A 19,658-nucleotide genomic window follows, 5' to 3' on the forward strand; every position below is an offset into this window, starting at 1 on the left:
AAGCTTTTAAATGAAACTGTTTCAAGAGAAGAGCAAACAGTAGAAATACCTGTCCAATAATTATCAAGCGTTTCAGAACTGAATTCTGCATGTCAGGCTCTATGAAGGCCATCTACATGTGTAGTAGGGTGACTAACTTTTAGAGTGCCAACTCAAGACACAGCTACAACAGACCAAAAAATTAGTACAATATGTAATAAATATACACACATGATTATTTTAACATAAAATATAAATTAGGCATTTATTTAAAATTATATATTATTCTGTATTTGCTTTTTTGTTACATAAATGCCATTATTTAAGAAAAACAGTAGGACTAGTTAACAGTGGCAATTAGTAGTTACTAATAGTGGAACCAATTAAACAAATAGTATGTGTGAGAATAATATAACATTATAAATAGTTTTTTCCTCTGATACAGATTTTAACTCTTTATAGGATATTTACATTTTATAGGCCATATTATATCTTTTTAAGATACATAAATATAAGACCTTTAAAAAGTTGAATGTAAATACAATGGGGCTAAGTAAACAGACATTACTTATAATTAATAAAAACTGACATTTCTTTATGTCCCATGATAAAGTAGGATATTTTTGCTCTTTGTGTGTCCTCTTCCAGTAATACTTCTCTGAACTGCCTGCAGCCTTCAGGATATCCTCCTTTTCTTTTATGTAGTGGTAAAACTGAATACATTCAAAGTCAAGGCCTCTGAGGTCTGCTCTTATGAAGCCCCACATTATGCTGACCCCTGGTGGCAGGCCAATGCAATGACAGCAAGTTAGATATCCTGTCAACAAGGGAATTTGATCATGGAATATGACCGTACTTATTAATAGCAGGTTTCTAGACTTGTAAGGAATTAGTTTCCAGCTGTACAAAAATGTCCATCCACTTTATATCTACAGGCTTAATTTAGTAGGGTGGCTTTAGGGCATTTGGCCCTTTGCATCCTTAAATTCATCATGTAGTGTTTGCCATGTCTAAAATGTCCACTGTTTTTAGATACTCTGAAGCACACTGGATATCACTGTAAGTAAACTTTTCTTTCTCAGAGAATAGGTTTTTAAAGCACAGAGGTAATTCGAACTTAAACTGAAGGTGGATTTCAAATAAATTACAGTTTTTAGTGCTGTTTAACTTGGCTGCTCTTTCTGGTGACATATTTTTGACTTCTGAGTCAGTCTTATTTCCTCCTAAATGTCATTTTTTTTCACTGTATGAGTTTCTGTCATAACCTACATATAATGTCAAACAACTGAGGTGCAGTTCATCCTTTTCTATGCTCCATATGACCTCTTCAAAGATCATCAAACAGAATTAGAGAAACAGCATATAAATTGTTTTACTGTAGCCCTTTCCTCTATTCCCATCTCAAACTATTTGCAAATTAGAGAAAGCCATTTTTCTTGTCCCACATGTTGAAAAAATGTGATTTAATGGCAGACTAACATTTTAATGTCTTTTCTATGGCTGGCAACAATGATAGCCACCTTATTGGCACAGGTCTAAGGAAACTGGCCTCTTTCATTTCTGTAAAGTCGAAAATCTCATTAAGTGCTTCTGCATTTTTTGAGGAAACTAAAACGTGACCAAAAAATTTCATTATGAAAGCCTCATTATCACAGGATAGCAAATCACACTCTTTTTTTTTTTTTTTTTTTTTTGCGGTATGTGGGCCTCTCACTGTTGTGGCCTCTCCCGTTGCGGAGCACAGGCTCTGGACGCGCAGGCTCAACAGCCATGGCTCACGGGCCCAGCCGCTCCGCGGCATGTGGGGTCTTCCCAGGCCGGGGCACGAACCCGTGTCCCCTGCTTCGGCAGGTGGACTCTCAACCACTGAGCCACCAGGGAAGCCCCCACACTCTTTTTTAAGTACAAGGTGTGCAAGACATTTAAGAGATCAGATCTTTTTCTTTGGTAAGAAGTTAATAGACTGAATGAAATTTGCCAAAATATACATTTTATATTTTCATTGTCAGCCAACCATGCAGATAGATGAGCAAAGTCTAGTTTGTCTTTGGACAACATATTGACAATATTTGGTTTGATGTTTTCTGTGGTTTCATTAAAATCTTCATAGAAATCAAGATTCTTTGAAACCCCATTTTTCAAAGTAAAGTACCTAATAGCCAGAGGAAATGTTTTTTCTTTTTTATTCAATGTATCATGTGATAACTGTAGAAAACATTATTGTTGGTAAGATCTGACAAAATGAGCTTTACACTATAAGAGTCCAACATATCTGTCATCAAAATTTCCCCTTTGGTTAACCCACAGGGCATTTTAGTGGCAAACTCTGAGTTAGGAAATGTAATTTTACTCAGTTTCATCAAGCAGTCAAGGGAATTATCTGATAATCAGTGTTCATTCATGTCATATGCCCAAGCGAATCCACCAGCTATTATTTTTGACTGAGCACTGGTGTCTTTTTGAGAGGTGAAAAAACTTTCAATTGATTTAGAAGTACTTCTTGCTTCTCTCATCTGGACTTGTGAGATTCAATCTCCTTTATGACGATCAATTCCAAATTCTTTTCTCTAAATGTACATTGTGCTCTGTTTTGGTTATTTATCTCCTTAACTAGTTGTATGTGTCTATGAAGGTTGCTCAAAAAATTAAAAACAGAACTACACTATGATCCAGCAATTCCACTTCTGGGGATATATCCAAAGAAATGAAAAAAAAAAAAAAAAGATCTTGAAGAGTGTCTGTCCATTTATTGGAGCATTATTTACAATAGCCAAGACACAGAAACAACATAAGGGTCAGTCAGTGGTCGAATGGATAAAGAAGTTACGGTGTGTGTATGTGTGTGTGTGTATATATATACACACACACACCCGCACACATACACACACACAATGGAATATTATTCAGCTATGAGAAAGAAGGAAATCCTGCCATTTGGGACAACAGGACCTTGAGAGCATTAGGCTAGGTGAAATAAGTCAGACAGAGAAAGATAAATTCAAAGATTTTTGTCTTTGTCTTTGGTTTTCTGAAGTTTGAATATGATGTGCTAGGTATGTGTTTGTGTGTGTGTGTGTGTGTGTGTGTGTGTGTGTATACATTATAGGAATTCCTATAATAGCCTTGTTTTTGTCTATCCTGTTGTCTTTGGGGTTCCCTATGCACCACTTATCAGATAGAATACATGTCTGGCTTGCAGCTCTTTTACCTGTAAATCATTGTTCTTATACTGGAGTCATGTTGGTGTGGTGGTAAGGTATGGGGAAAGGGAACATCCTATAATCTTATTAAATCTTAGTCTTTTAGTGGGTCTGTGTCCCTGGGCTGTGACCTTAATAGGCATTTCTTAGCTTTTCTTCCCCCTACCTTTCAATGAGACAAGGCGGCTAGAAGGGGCTAGCTGTGGCTGGAGGGGGGAAGAGTAAGCATTGCAAACTATCCAGAACGTTCTCCCTAACAAAGGTCTACTCTCCAAATCCGGCCCTTTACATGTTGGAGCTTAAAGCTAGTAGTCCCCTTACTATGCTTACATTATATGTCTATCTTTTCTTCTAAGAGTAGTTTCAGGTCTTACATTTAGGTCTGTCACCCATTTTGAATTAATGAATTGGTGTAAGGAATGAGTCCAACTTCATTCTTTTGCATGTGAATATCTAGTTGTCTCAGTACCATTTGTTGTAAATGCTCTTATTTTCTTCATTGAATTGTCTTGGTACCTTTGTTGAAACTTAATTGACAAAAAATATAAGGGTTCATTTCTGTATTCTCAATTCTATTTCATTGATCTCTGTATCTGCCATTATGCCAGTACCACACTGTTACGATTACTGCAGCTTGGTGGTAAGTTTTGAAATTGGAAAGCATGACTCTTTGAACTTTGTTCTTTTTCAAAATTGCCTTGGTTATTCTCGTCCTTTACATTTCCTATGCATTTTAGGTTTAGCTTGTAATTTCTGTTTCGGCAGAGATTTTGATAGGATTGCATTGAATCTGCGTATCAATTTGGTGAGTATTGCCATCTCAACAAGTCTTCTGATTCCTGAATGTGGGGGAATCTTTCCATTTATTTAAAACTTCTTTAATATATTTCAACAGTGTTTTGTGCTTTTCAGCGTGCAAGTATTACACTATTTTTGTTAAATTTATTTCTAAGTATTTTATTCTTTCTGATGCTTTGTAAATGGAATTTTCTTAATTTCATTTTCAGAATGTTCATTGCTAGTATATAGAAATACAATTGATTTTTACAACAGATTTATTGAGATCTAATTCACATACCATACAATTCACCCATTACAACTGAGTTTTGCATGTTGATTTTCTATCTTGCAACCTTGCTGAACTGATTATTAGCTCTGGTAGGTTGTGTGTGTGTATGTATGTATGTTCCTTAGGATTTTCTACATACAAGATCATGTGTTCTGCAAATAGAGGTAATTTTACTTCTTTCCAGTCTGGATGCATTGTATTTATTCTTCTTTCCAAACTGCCCTGCCTAAACCTCCATTGTCTTGGTCCTGATCTTAGGGGGAAAGCATTGTCTTGTACCATCAACTATGATATTAGCTGTGGGATTTTTTTTTAAATTTATTTATTTATTTACTTTTGGCTGTGTTGGGTCTTCATTTCTGTGCAAGGGCTTTCTCTAGTTGCGGCGAGCGGGGGCCACTCTTCATCGCGGTGCGCGGGCCTCTCACTGTCGTGGCCTCTCTTGTTGCGGAGCACAGGCTCCAGACGCACAGGCTCAGTAGTTGTGGCTCACGGGCCCAGTCGCTCCGCGGCATGTGGGATCTTCCCAGACCAGGGTTCGAACCCGTGTCCCCTGCATTGGCAGGCAGATTCTCAACCACTGTGCCACCAGGGAAGCCCTAGCTGTGGGATTTTTATAGATAGCCTTTATCAGGTTGAGGAACATCCATCTACTCCTACTTTGTTGCATATTTTTTTTTAAATCATGAAAGGATGTTGGATTTTGCCAAACATTATTCCTGCGTGTACTGAGATGATCATGTGCATTTTGTTCTTTTTTCAATTAATGTGTATTACGTTGTTTAATTTTATTTCTTTTTAAATTAATTTTTATTGGAGTATAGTTGATTTACAATGTTGTGTTAGTTTCTGCTGTACAGCAAAAGTGAATCAGTTATGCATATATCCACTCTTTTTATAGATTCTATTCTCATATAGGTCATTACAGAGTACTGAATAGAGTTCCCTGTGGTATACAATAGGTCCTTGTTGGTTATCTATTTTATATATAGTAGTGTGTGTATGTCAATCCCAATCTCCCGATTTACCCCTCCTCCACCTTTCCCCCTTTGTAACCATAAGATTGTTTTCTACATCTGTGACCCTATTTCCGTTTTGTAAATAGGTTCATTTGTACCATTTTTTAAGATTCCATGTATAAGTGATATCATGATATTTGTCTTTCTCTGTCTGACTTATTCACTCAGTATGACAATCTCTAGGTCCATCTTTGTTGCTGCAAATGGCATGATTTCATTCTTTTTAATGGCTCAGTAATATTCCATTGCATATATGTACCACATCTTCTTTTTCCATTCCTCTGCTGATGGACATTTAGGTTGCTTCCATGTCCTGGCTATTGTAAGTAGTGCTGCAGTGAACATTGTGGTGCATGTATCCTTTCAAATTATGGTTTTCTCTGGATATATGCCCAGGAGTGGAATTGCTGGATCATATGGTAGCTTTTTTTAGTTTTTTAAGGAACCTCCCTACTGTTCTCCATAGTGGCTGTACCAATTTACATTCCCACCAACAGTGTATAGGAGGGTTCCCTTTTCTCAGCACCCTCTCCAGCATTTATTGTTTATAGATTTTTTTGATGATGGCCATTCTAACCGGTGTGAGGTGATACCTCATTGTAAGTTTTGATTTGTATCTCTCTAATAATTAGTGATGTTGAGTATCTTTTCATTTGCCTTTTGGCCATCTGTATGTCTTCTTTGGAGAAATGTCTGTTTAGATCTTATGCCCATTTTTGGATTGGGTTGTTTGTTTTTTTAATATTGAGCTGCATGAGCTGTTTGTATATTTTGGAGATTAATCCCTGTTGGTCGCTTTGTTTGCAGATATTTTCTCCCATTCTGTGGGTTTTCTTTTTGTTTTGTTTATGGTTTCCTTTGCTGTGCAAAAGCTTTTAAGCTTAATTAGGTTCCACTTGTTTATTTTTGTTTTTACTTTCATTACTCTTGGAGGTGGATAATTTTTATATGTTAAACCAACCTTGCATTTCTGGGATAAATCCTACTTGGTCACTGTGTATAATCCTTTTTATATGTTGCTGGATTCAGTTTGCTAGTATTTTGCCCTACTCTTTTGTCTTAATTTTTAATAGATTCAAAACTTGGTAAAGAAAAAATAGTATTTATTTATTTGGGCCCTGGAACCGTAACAGTTACCTTTTCTGAGAAACTTTCTCTGATACTCCCTTATCCCCAAACAACTCCTGTATAATATCACAGCACAGTAAATAGCATTTATCCCGTTATGTTTCTACTGTCTACTTGTCACTCTCTCTGCTTCTTGAGAACAGACTATATTTTTTTCCATTGTAGCCCAGTATCTAGCACAGTCATCAGCTAGTATATTGAGACCTCTGCGAAGCAGATAAACATCAGATTTTTAAAAGAACATGAACAAAGATGGAAAGGAGATTATGTAACAAAGGAGGATTATAGGAGAGTGACTGAGCCACAGGAGAATAGTATCAGGAAGGTTAAAATACCAGATGAACTCAGATATGAAGAAGTATTGAGAAAAAGAAGTAAATTTTACTTAGCTATATTCAGAATGAAAATATATCAAATAATGTTTAGATTTGTTCTGCTGGGATTATTTTAAAATACTGATGGATGACAAAGAGCAGAATCCCTCAGCTCCTCTGTTGCACCTGTCTTTTCTATTGAATAGAGTTTTCTTCTGTTTAGACAGGGGAGAATAAATATTGGTGAGAGACGTCAGGAGTCAAAAGGCTCTGAATGCCTTATCTTCAGTCCCAGACATAGTTCATCTCAAGTAAGGAAAGAATTTTCATATAAATAAGATCACAAAACCATTGACATTAATCTTTTAAGAATTCAAGGAAGTGACTCTCCTCTTGCTGCTAAATGCCTAACTTATCACTTAAGACTCCATCATAATCATGATCATAATTTAAGGATCAGTTCCTTCAGGAAAACATTCCCTGAGATTTCCAGGCTGGATTACATGCCCTTCTCTGAGCAACGAGAGCAATTTGTGCATATCATTATCACTCAGTCTATCTCACTCTTATTGTAATGAACTGTATATGAGTCTTATTACACTTTGATACCTACTCCTTAAATGATGAAGTAGCTTATCTAGTTGAAGAGGGAGAATTATGTTTCAGGCAGAGAAGACAGAATGAGCAAAGGCAAGGAGGTGAGAAGACGGATGTATTTTGAGGCCACAAGAGGATCATCACTGCTGCAGTGTAAAGGAAAAGGCAGAAAATGGCAAGAGGTAAAACTGGAGAGGCAGTCAGGGGCCAGTTCACTGGAAGTCTTGTACGTCATGTTAGGGCATTGGTTTCTCTGATGCAGCAAGTGGTTGTCAAAAAATTTTTTTTTTTGTTTTTAAAGTAACAGACCAGTATTGGAAGAAAAATTGTACATGAAAGCTACTCAGGATGAATAAGGGTTGGATGGGCTAGGTCCCAAATGCTTGGCCTCCCACCGACTCTCACTATAGTTCCCAATGTGGTGAGTCGAAAAGAGCAGATCATCAACAGCAGAATTATCTATGGTACCTTATTAAAAATGCAGATTTGGGGGTTGACAGCAAAGGCCAACCCAGAATTCAAAGCTGGGATTATCATAAACTCCCCAGATAATTCTAAAATTTTAAAACCAGACATTCTAGAAGACTGCTGGCCCATAATCTTCACAGTGCCAGTGCTGTGAATGACAAAGAAGGGCTGAGCAGATGTTCCAAATTAAAAGAGAATAAAGGGATATGGCAATTAAATGCAATCCATGAGCCTCAATCAGGGAGAAGTTGTGCCCTAAAGGACATCATTGGTACATTTGGCAAAATTTCACTACAGTATGATACAAAGTAGTATTGTATCAAAGTTGAATTTACTTATTTTAATGTAAGAGAATGTTCTTGTTCTTGGAAAATATATGCTGAAGCCCTTTAGGAATAAAGGAGCATTATGTCTACAAAAAATGGATTGGGGGGAAAATATAGCTAGGTAGGTAGATAGATATAGCTCTTTGTACTATTCTTGAAATTATTTAAAAATTAAAAGTTGAAAAAAAATTGAAAAGAGAAAGCCTAGAACAAATTGAAGTCTCAGGACTGTGCCAACTTCAACCACTGTTAGAAAACTGGGAATTACTTTAGAAAACTGGGAATTACTGAAAGGCTTCAGGTAGTGGCATTAATCAGATTTCTGTTTTTGATAGATTGCTTTTATGGTAGTATGAGAGGTGGAATTAGGATGACAATATTGGTGGCAAGGAGACCACTTAGAAATCTAAAGTGCTTCTGATAAATAAGCACTGAAAAGAATGATGGTAGTTAAGGTGGAGACAAAAGGGATTACGTGGTAAAATCAGTTGGATTCAGTGGCTATCTAGATATGAATGGTGGAAGTGAAAGAAGAAAAAAGATAACTATTAGGTTTCTAGCTTGGGTAGTTATGTAGATAGTACTGCTACCAAAGTTACAGTGAATACAGAAGGAACAGCATTCAATGTGGGATTAGATGAATTTGAATTTGGCTATAAGGGACATTTAAGTGAAGACATAAACAGATAAAGAAGCTGAAGCTTTGACAAGAGGTCAGATATAGGATATGTATTTATATATTGTATATATGTATAAGGTATATACACGTGTATATAGTACAACAATATGACATAATCAAGATCAAGTTCATGAAAGGCTGAATCTAAGAAGACTTAGTTTAACAAGAATAAATTTAAGGCTCAGTACACTGGACCAAGATATCAAACCAAAATTGAAGAAGTAGAGAATGGAGGAGACGTAAGTTAGCAGTGGCACTATGAAAATAAAACTTTATAGGTTTGAGTATTTGTAAATCCAATATGTCAATATTTTAGGATAATTTTCAAAAAAACGTATGTAATCTTAGACTGCATTAATGGAAATCTGGTATCTAGAAAGAAGCAAATGAGAATGATAATTTATTGTATACAGTCAGGCTTCCATATCAATGGGTTCTGCATCTGTGGATTCAACCAACTGTGGATCAAAAATAGTAGGAAAAAAATTCCAAGAAGTTCCAAAAAGCAAATCTTGAATTTTCTGTGCCCTGGCAACTATTTACATAGCATTTACATTGTACAGGTATTATAAGTAATCTAGCGATACTGAAGGATATGCATAGGTTATATGCAAATACTGCGCCATTTTATATAAGGGACTTGAGCATCCTCAGATTTTGCTATCCGTGGGGTTCCTGGAACCAGTCCCCCACAGATACCAAGGAATGGCTGTCCTAGTTAGATGACATCTGCAATACTGTGTTCAGTTTCATTCAAGCTTGAATAGTGATAGAAAACAGTAAAATATAATAGTAAAGGGAATCATATTATGGATGGCTGAAAGAAATGGAAGGAAAGTGTCAGGGAAATGATAGCTTTAAAAAAATATTTATGGTCTGTCATGTGGAAGAGGCATTATATTTGTTCTTATTATTTCAAGGAGAATTAGGGAAAATGAGAAATGTTTACCTTTAAGGTCTTTTCATTCTTTTTTGCTTTGTATTATTAAAGAGGTGAATTAAATTTACAGGGACATATGTTTTTAACTCAACATAAAAAGAACATTGCTCTCTAACAATGGAATGAAGTGACTACAATTTGGTAAACTACTTGTCACCAAGTGTAGTCAATCAAAAGTTGGATGCGCCTGGGTCCTGTCATCAGTAGGAGGTGAGAGTAGGGTGCTCTCAGGGTTTCTCTCTGCTTTGAGATTCAATGAGATGGGAATGAAAAGATTAGACAATGAGATGAATAATATTTTTTTGAAAATAATATTTTTCAAAATATTTTTTTTTCGACTCGGTAAAATTACAAGACATCAAGTTGACATATAAGGAAGTTCTACTGTCTTTTATATTTCTAGAGTTAGAGAGAAAAATAAAAATTTGAGATTCAGAATTTCTGGGAAGGTGAATTGTTCTTTGGCTGTCCGATTTGAAGATAATCTTCTAGTTTCTTACGTGTAAATCTTGACCAGATACATATTAAATAGCTTACATTCAGATGATAGGTGACCACACATTACTGTCTATATTCCCATCTTATTCACAAACCTTGATTAGGGAACTGTCTTCTGAAATAATCAAATGTACAGTCATCTGATATATCTGGCCTTGTATCTAGAAAAGATGGTAAAAGTTCATTAGTATAAGCATGAAAATAGTTCATTGACTCTTTTACATTTCATATTTTTATCTTTTTCTAAATGAAAAATGCTAGCAGATAATATGTAAATAGTAGTTTAGCTCAATGAAATTAATACAAACAGTTCTCAAATCTTATATGATTTTTGTTGCATTTTTGCTATTTATAGTAAGGTCTAAAAAATGTTCATACTCTTTGGGTCAGCAGTTCCTTTTTAGGAATCTATTATAAATAAATAATTAAGAATATACACAAATAGGGAGTTAAACATCTTCATTGTTGTTTACAACAGAAAAAAATGTTTAACAATGGGGGTGGCTAAATAAAGGTTCACTAATACAATGGAATACTTTGCCACCATTTACTAACATGTAAAGAAGTTAATAATATCCTGTACTTTTAAATGAAAACATAGGTTGCCAAAAACTCTGAAGATTAATTAATAACCTGTGATTAATTAACATTAATTAATTTCTATACACAATTAATTTCTATACACATATATAGAAAAAAGTCTAAAATAAGGATTCTAAAATGTGTTCTTTAATTTCTGACATTAAATTTAACAGAAGAATATATAAAAGTTACATATAAAAAGTGACTGATTTGCTTGGCTGATCACTATGAGAAAGAATAATTTAAAGTTCAATGAAGTAACCATCTTAATTATAATGAAATTCTCTCGTTTCCTAGGTGTGGTTCTTACTTCCATTTCTATTTTTAATTAGCCTGCTGTATCATAAACTAAGTGGATTTATGTACTTGTATATATACTTTTAATTAAGTTACCTGAAATTCTCTTTGAAAATAAGTGTGGTATAAATGTATAAAAATTAATATATACACACATAAAATTAAAGAAGTATTTTAGACAAAATTAAAATATTGTTTAAATTTTATGAATATATTTCAAAGGACCTCAAGTAAAGATAATGAGATAAAAATTAAGAAAAAAATATACCAGAAATGTTAGAGATTCAGAGATTTATGTTAGACTTAGCAGATTCCTACAGAAGCAAATGAATAATCCAAAATTTAATTTCTCTCCTGGCTCATCACAAAAGGACCAAGATGTTTTTTAAAACATAAAATCCCTATATTCTGTTTTGGGAAAAATCTTTCAAATCGGCGATATCTCTCAAGTACAGGGACCACTCAATCCAACCCTCCAGTCTAACTGACCACTCCCTTCTCTGTGCTCCCTTACCCTGTGCAGACTATAGGCATTGCACCTGTAACACCGCGCTTAACTTGTTTGTCTCCTCCTATTAAAAGATGAGTTCCTGGGAATAAGAAATGGTAAAGTATAGTCTTAATATCCCTAGCACAAAGCACGGTGATAACCTCAAAGCTGTAGCACAAAAAAGTGTTTGTTGAGGAAATGAATTAATTGTTTATCAGAGGGTAAAAGCAGAACATTACCTGTCACATCAGAATTTGATTCTTGTGTCTTTGAACTAAATTTCCTTTTTCACAAACCTAATGGAACACAGAACCAGAAGGAAGGCAGTACTATATTATAAACATGCAAATGACGTATATTTTATGATTTATCGTAATTTTCAACATTTCTCATTTTATCCTCATAGATTTAGAATGGACAAAAATAATCTTTTAAATCAGAGCCTTTTACTGTCTTTCGCAACACTACTTTTCTTCTACAACAATGATAGAAGAAAGTATTAATATTGTATTTTGGCATTAAAGGGAGTTTAAAAAATTTTTTACTTCATATAGAACTTATTTATGATGAGAAAGGGACAAAAATATATGCTTATAATCTCACTTAATGAGAAGAATAAAGATGTAGCAAGATAAGTGTGAAATGAGTGAAACTATATAAAACTGTATGAAAAGGTATAAGCAATTACAAAACTATGTTTATATAGAAAAGTTGAAAAAGTATTTTCTTGTAGCTTGTAAAAAAGTTCAGAGTAAGAAAGATCATACACATGACATTGCTGTCTACCTTGAGAGGAGATACTTGCCAATATGACCCAGTTGGATTAAAAGAGACACAAAACACCGCAGAATTATGACTGCTAATCTTGAGTAGTCTACAAATCATTATGTGATTGTGAAAACATTTTAAATGATTCCCAGCTTTTGTTTCTGCATCTGTGCTATGTGGATATTAGAAAGAATTTCCCAAAAGGGCCTGAGAAAAGAACTGAAAACATTTTGCCAAGATGTAATGCATACCAACTCATGATAAAAAGTAGACTATGAAATAGTTAAAAGCTAAAATCCTTTTTAGATAGAATTGAATGGCAGCAAAAAAAAAAAAATTGACATAATCAGGATAAAAATGGGAGGAAACTGTAAAAATCAAAACTTGATTGTTAAAGGGAGAGAGCAAAGGAAATATTCTAGAAAAAATTACACAAAGTTAAAAGTAGCAATATTATATAATCATTATAAAGAATTTGGAGAGACAAGGGGTGAAATTAGGCTGAAAAAAATTCACTTGTAATAAGACTTGATTCAATGAACTTTTTTTTTTTTTTTTCCTGCGGTACGCGGGCCTCCCACTGCCGTGGCCCCCTCCCGTTGCGGAGCACAGGCTCAGCGGCCATGGCTCACGGGCCCAGCCGCTCCGCAGCATGCGGGATCCTCCCGGACCGGGGCACGAACCCGTGTCCCCTTCATCGGCAGGCAGACCCTCAACCACTGCGCCACCAGGGAAGCCCATTCAACGAACTCTTGATGTCATTTTTTAGCCCTCTTCCTTTGATTGAAATAATGCTATGAACCATAATAAACTATTATATTTATCTCATAGAAAATCACCAGGCCAGTGTCCTTATGAATGTGATCTATAAATTCTAATCACAGTAATCTATAATTATTTGTTTTTACTTAAAGTCTGCAAAATGAATTATTGAAAGTGTCCTGGTAGGAAATAAAGTTAACTAAAATACTCTAATATTTTTTTAGGGATATACTGATAACAAGCAATCATTTAAAGTAAGAAATAGTTCAAGAGCATGAACTTAAGTTGACCTCAGGCATTAACCTCAGTTAAGATGATACTGTTCACTCTTTCTGCCAAAGATTATTAGTAAATAATAAAGGAGGAAAAGAGAAAAAATTTCAGAAGTTCTTGGGAAATTAGATTCCGTTAATTCAATCCACATTTAGCAGATGACAGTGTATTTGGTGCTCAGTATCTGCTGAATGAACTTGTGACTGCTAACTTTAAATTTCCCACTGGATCACTGTTATTAAACTCCAGAAACATCTGAGTAGAAATCTTCTAAGTCTGGTACTCAGGTCTTCAACTTCTGGGCTCTCTGCAGGTAACAGATGCTTGAAAGATTGATTGATTGGCTCCAAGGATGATTTTTTGGATCGCATCAACTAGGGATGTTGTCCTTCGTCTGTGTTTGTCAGGCTTATTTCCCAACTAGACAATTCTGTTGAACTCTGGGTACTAATCTTTCCCTGCTACCCCTTCCATACCTTCTGGAGCTATTTATTGTTATGTATGTATTTGTTTCTTTAGTGACTGGCTGGTGTATTTTAGCGAAGTCCATTACCCCCTGAAGTGTTAAACCTCTAATTTGCTCCCTGACCGGTGCAGACTTGGTTGTGCCCCACTCTCTCTGGGAAGGCAGTGGTTTTGGCAGGGTTGTCTTTGACACCTTCCCTGATCACACACCCCGCTGTTAAATTCCACTAATTTCTGGCTAATAGATCTATTGTTTTCAACAGTGCCCTGGGGCATAAATTGCCCTACAGACTAATCCAATCAAATTTGGGCTCCAAAGGAACAGTTTCCCAGGTCGGGGTTTCAGATTTGTTCTGATGCCACCTCAGACTCCTCCCAGCTGTTCCCCTCCCTGCAGTTCTCTCTGGTGAACTAGCCAGCCTACAAGTTTAGCCTGTTTCTCCAATGGATCTACCAATCTTCTCCGAATTGCCTTTTACTCTACTTCTACTGTTTCTGAGAATGCTGTTAAGCTTGAATTTCTCCAGGATCTGTTGCAAATTAAGTCATTTATTTTGGGAAGACATTAGGAGCTATCTGTTTTACCTGGTTCCCCTGACCAAGGAAAAATATTTGGTCTGTTGTGTCATTTAGCATCTCTGCTGCCTTACTGATTTTCTGTCTAGAAGATCTGTCCATTGATGTCAGTGGGGTGTTAAAGTCTCCTACTATTATTGTATTCCTGTCAATCTCTTCCTTTATGTCTGCTGCTATTTGTTTTATGTATTTAGGTGCTCCTATATTGGGTACATTTATGTTATCAAGTGTAATATCCTCTTCTTGTATTGCTCCTTTTATCATTATATAATGTCCTTCTCCGTCTTTATGTTTTAAAGACTACTTTGTTTTAAAGTCTACTTTGTCAGATACGAGTATTGCTACCCCTGCTTTCTTATTGTTTTCATTTGCATGAAATATCCTTTTCCATCCCCTCACTTTCAACCTGTGTGTCTTTTGCCCTAAAGTGAGTCTTGTAGGCAGCATATTGTACTTGTGGGCCGCATATTGTAGGTTCTTGATTTTTTTATCCAATCTGCCACTCTGTGTCTTTTGATGAGAATTTAGTCCATTGACATTTAAAGTAATTATTGATAGGTATGTACTTATTGCCATTTTAAACCTTTTTTTCCAGTTTTTGTACTTCTCCGTTCATTTCTTTTTTGTTTTCCCTTTTGTGGTTTGATGGATTTCTTTTGTATTATGCTTGAGTTCCTTTCTTTTGGGTTTCTGTGACTCTACTGTACCTTTTTGATGTTTGGTTACCCTGGTTTTCAAGTATGTTAACCATAACTATATCTACTTGCTTTAGACTGATAGTCATACAAGTTCAAACACATTCTAAAAGATCTTCATTATTATACTCCCATTCCCTACATTTTGTGATTTTGATGTCCTATTTTACATCCTTATCCTTTTACTGTTAATTGTAGTTTTAATCATTTTTACAATTTTTTGGATTGTTTTTTAATCTATGTACTGACTTAAGTGATCTTCAATCCTTTTATGTATTTGCCTTTCCTATTGTGATTTTCCCTTTCCTATAGATACTTGCTTCTTTTCTATCTAGAGAAGACCTTTCAATATTTCTTTTAGGTTAGGCTTAGTGTTGCTGTATTCTTTTAGTTTTTGCTTGTCTGAGAAATTCTTTCTCTCTCCTCCTGGTCTAAATTATAATCTTGCTGGGTAGAGTATCCCAGGGGGCAGGGTTTTCTCTTTCAGGACTTTGAATATATCATGGCACTGCCTTCTGACCTGCACAGTTTCTGCGGAGAAATACGCTGATAGTCTTATGGGGGTTGCCTTGTAACTGACTGCTTTTCTCTATCTGCCTTTAGAATCCTCTCTTTATCTTTTGCCATTTTAATTCCAATATGTCTTGGTGTGGGTCTGTTTGTGTTCATCTTCTTTGGGACCATCTGTGCTTCCTGTACCTGGATATCCGTTTCCTTCTTTAGATTACATTTTCGATCCCCTTCTCTCTTTCTTCTCCTTCTGGAACCAATATCGTGTAGGTTGGCATGCTTTATATTATCCCATAGATCTCGTATATTGCTTTCACTTTTCTGTTTTCATTTGTCTTTCTGTCTGCTGTTCTGACTGATTTCCATTATTCTGTCTTCCAGATCAGTTGTTCATTCTTCTGTGGCACTTAGTTTGCTATTCATTGCTTGTAGATTGGTTTTTATCTTGGCAATTGACTTGTCTAATTTTGATTGGTTCCTTTTTATAGTTTCTAGATCCTTGTTACAGTGATCTGCCTTTCTGTTGATAATCTTTCTTAATTCCTTTAGCATTTTTATTAACTCCTGTTTGAACTCAGGGTGTAATAGACCACTGAGGTCTGTTTCATGATTTGTTTATTCAGGGGATATCTCTTATTTTTTTAATTGGGAACAGTTCCTCTCCTTCTTTTTCATTTTACTTAACTTTCTCTGTCTCTGAATTTAGGAGAAACAGCTACTGTTGTCTTGAAGGGGTGCTTTTATGTGAGAGTGTCCCTGTATAGAATGTGTGAGTTCAATATTTTTGGTGTGAGGGCTAGTTTTGGTATGGATGCTAGCCACATCTTTCCTCAGAGTATGCTGGCTATTATCCCCTTGATAGGGGATGGGATTGGTGGTGTGTTGTCCAGAGCCTGCACTGGATTTTGGGTGGGGCCTCCTCTTTGCTCTGTGGCTGTCAGAGCCTTGCTGGGGGTGGGGTCTGCTCCCCGGTTGTTGGAGTAGAAGCCCTGAAAGTTGGGCTCAGTAAGACTCTGTTGCCCTTAAGTATGTGCTCTGTTGCAAAAGGTGAGTGCCGAAGCAAGTGAGGCCCATGTAGTCATAGCAGACCTATGTGCCACCACTGAAGGCATCCACAGTTCTTCCCAGAAGCAGCCCAAGGTCTTGTCCGTTTCTCTGTTGTGTTTATCCCAGACCTAGTGCTAGGCTGGTGCTGGGAGCTGGGGTGTTGTGGCTGCAGGAATTGAGGTCATTGTGCTGCTGCCTGGGGCTGCTCTCCCAGGACCTGTCCACCCACAATCCAGCTCCAAGCTGGGGTGTGAGGTGGGAAGAACCAGAGCACTCTCACAGGGAAAGAAACCACTGTGTATTCCTCCCCAGGGGCTGTCTGCCAGAGACATGCGATTCTGTGATGCCACGTGGTATGTATGCCAACGAAGTCCGCTGCCACCGTACCTGTGTCCCACCGTGCATGTGCTGATGATGGGCTCCAATGGCAGACTTGTGCTCTGCAGTGCAGGTACTGACAATGGGCTCTGAGGTTTGGCCTGGGCCACACCCCAGACGCTCTGGGCTGTCTCTGTGCAGCTAGATTGAGTTCACTCCCAGGGCACACAAACCCGAGATTCAGTGCCTAGCCACTGCACATACTAGCTGCCCCACCTGGCATGTGCTTCAGGCTGGGAAGTGTGATGAAGTGGCAGCCATCAGCTCTAGTCTCTTTCTGCCCTGACTGATAGCAAGCCAGCACATGTACACGGCTTGAGATCAGAGTCCAGGCCCCTCCAGTCCCTCTGTATGTCCTGGTGGAGTTCCTAGCAGTCATGGGGTTCCCAGGGTGAGGGCCTGCCTGTGTGGACCCTCCCTCCTTCACAGATACCTCCCAGGGGCGTCTTGTGTCTTGATGCCTTTTTTTTCCCATCGTACCCAATGACATGGGGATGTTTCTTGCAGCTTTGGTTGTATGAGAGATCTTTTGCCAGTTTCCAGTTAGTTTGCTGTGAGAACTGTGCCACATGCAGATGTGTTTTTGAGGGAAAGTGAGCTCCACATCCTCCTACTCTGCCATCTTAATGCACTTATGCAAAATTTCTGATGTGTCTCTGGAGCTGAGAGTGGGGACAGTGGCACTCTTCTCTCAGTGGTACCCCACTTTAGGAGCTAAGATGTAGGTGGAAGGAGGGCAGGAGCCTCAGGTCTTCTCTATTTGCCTCTTCCAGTGTGGAACCAACACCTTACAATCCAAGACGGGTGATTAGGACCAAAATATTTTCAGTGATGTAGCACACAAAGTGTGGAGCCTTCTTTTCAAGAGTGGGGTCTGGGTAGAAAGAAGGGAGCCCCCACCTCCTGACTGCACTTACCTGGAACTTCACTTCAACAGCAGGCAGCTGGAGACAGGATAAGAAATGTGCAAGCCCTGCCCTTCCTGGGAAGATAGCCCTCTGGCTGGCATCTGTGGGGAAAGCGGACCCTGTGTCCTTGGCTGCACTCTCCTGGAGTAGAGTATCATTGAGTTGGAATCTGGGGGGCAGGGTGTGGAGAGTCTTGATTCAAATACCCCAGGCTCTCACTGGTTTCCTTTTGGTTGTTTTTTTGTTTGTACCCAATTTTAGTAGATTTTCCCGAACAGATGATTTTTCATTTGCTGTATGCCCTTAGGACCATTTCCAGAAACTTTAAATTTTTGTTTTTTTAAAAAAATAATTTTCTCTGATTTTTGCTGGTGAGTGGGTTTGCAGAGATCCTCATGCTATCATGATGGAAGGCAATCTCTCAGTACCATCTATTTTATACTCTTGTTTTCCCATTAATTTTTCTTAGTTTTAATTTATTTCTTCTTGCTCTCCTGGATACATCTTTGTAAGATGCCTCAAATACTTTTCCAAGTAAGGTAAGTATAAGTGAAATTTAAATATAGCACCGTAATAAGACCCACCTCTCATCTGTCAAGATTCTTTTGTATTTTTATAAACAGTAAATAATATGAGCAAAATTTTAATCATTAATTTTACCTGGGGAAAAATCATGACGTCTTCCTGGGTATAAGAGGAAATAATTTGCCATTCTTGTTTTTTTTTCAACGACTGTTAACAACCATATCAATGAATATTTACCTCTTGCTCTTCTCTGATGGCTTGCTGTGGTAGAGTTTCTTTCCTTCTTTGTTTTCAGATGTTTTTTCTTGTTTTTTATCTAGGTAAGAGAATCATATTTAAAATCATTATTTAATCAATATATCAAAGATAGTATGTATGTATGCAGACATAAAACTATCTTAAGACTTCCACTTCTAGGAAGATGAAGTACTCGTCCTCTTCTTTCCACTAAGTACAACTAATACCCTGGGTATTACAGACCAGATACACACAAGAGGCTCTAAAAGGTGGAAAGAAGAAGGCAGATGATGAGGGACTTCAGCGGCGGAAGAGGAGCATGATGGTGAGTAGTTTCATGTGTTTTCTTTTTGCCTCATGCATCCCAGCCTTAGAGCTGGAGAAGTCAGCAACCCACAAATGCCAAGGAGTAAAGAAATAATGCCTGAAAACGTCCCAGATTTGATGAAAGACAGGAAGGTAAATATCAAAGAAGCTCAGTGAACTCCAAGTAAGATGAAATTTAAAAACCCACAGTAAGTCACATAAACTTTCAAAGTCAAAGAGAGACTTTTGACAGCATTAAGAGAGAAGCAAATTATTACATGCAAGGGATCCTCAATAAGATCATTACCAGATTTCTCATCAGAAACTTTGGAAGCCAGAACACAGTGCAAAATAGGGAAGAAACCCAAAAAACAGCAGAACTGTCCTTCAAAAGTTAGGTAGGAATTAAAGACATTTCCAGATGAACAAAAGCTGAGGGAGTTTGTGACCATTTGACATGCCTTGAAAGAAATGCCCAAGGGATTTCTGCAAGGTGAAATGATAGTAAATTGAAGCTGTAGAGAAAAATAAAGGTCTCAGTGAAGTTAAATACACGGGAAATTATAAAAGCTAGTAAGTACTATTGTAACAATAGTTTCAAACTGAATTTTTTGTTGTCTAC

General features: G+C 37.0%; 2 protein-coding genes across 5 annotated transcripts in view; one reads left to right on the top strand and one right to left on the bottom strand.

The window, feature by feature from the left end:
- CYREN (cell cycle regulator of NHEJ) overlaps positions 1–19,658 on the top strand; it is a 90,596-nt gene that overhangs the window by 51,447 nt on the left and 19,491 nt on the right. Inside the window, exons 4-5 of one of the 4 annotated variants that reach the window (XM_060156618.1) lie at positions 16,995–17,133; positions 18,946–19,053. In XM_060156618.1, coding sequence (XP_060012601.1) covers positions 16,995–17,133; positions 18,946–19,053 — 247 coding nt within the window. Of the gene's footprint in view, positions 1–16,994; positions 17,134–17,833; positions 18,508–18,945; positions 19,056–19,658 lie in introns of those variants that run through there. The other 3 variants (XM_060156623.1, XM_060156621.1, XM_060156622.1) reach the window with 3 other exon arrangements.
- The window catches only part of AGBL3 (AGBL carboxypeptidase 3), a 90,782-nt gene that overhangs the window by 7,289 nt on the left and 63,835 nt on the right, over positions 1–19,658 (bottom strand). The window contains 2 exon segments of the mRNA XM_060156626.1: positions 10,313–10,378; positions 18,731–18,809. Coding sequence (XP_060012609.1) covers positions 10,313–10,378; positions 18,731–18,809 — 145 coding nt within the window.

The sequence above is a fragment of the Lagenorhynchus albirostris genome, chromosome 8 (assembly GCF_949774975.1).
Source record: "Lagenorhynchus albirostris chromosome 8, mLagAlb1.1, whole genome shotgun sequence".
In the NCBI taxonomy this organism is placed as follows: Eukaryota; Metazoa; Chordata; class Mammalia; order Artiodactyla; family Delphinidae; genus Lagenorhynchus; species Lagenorhynchus albirostris.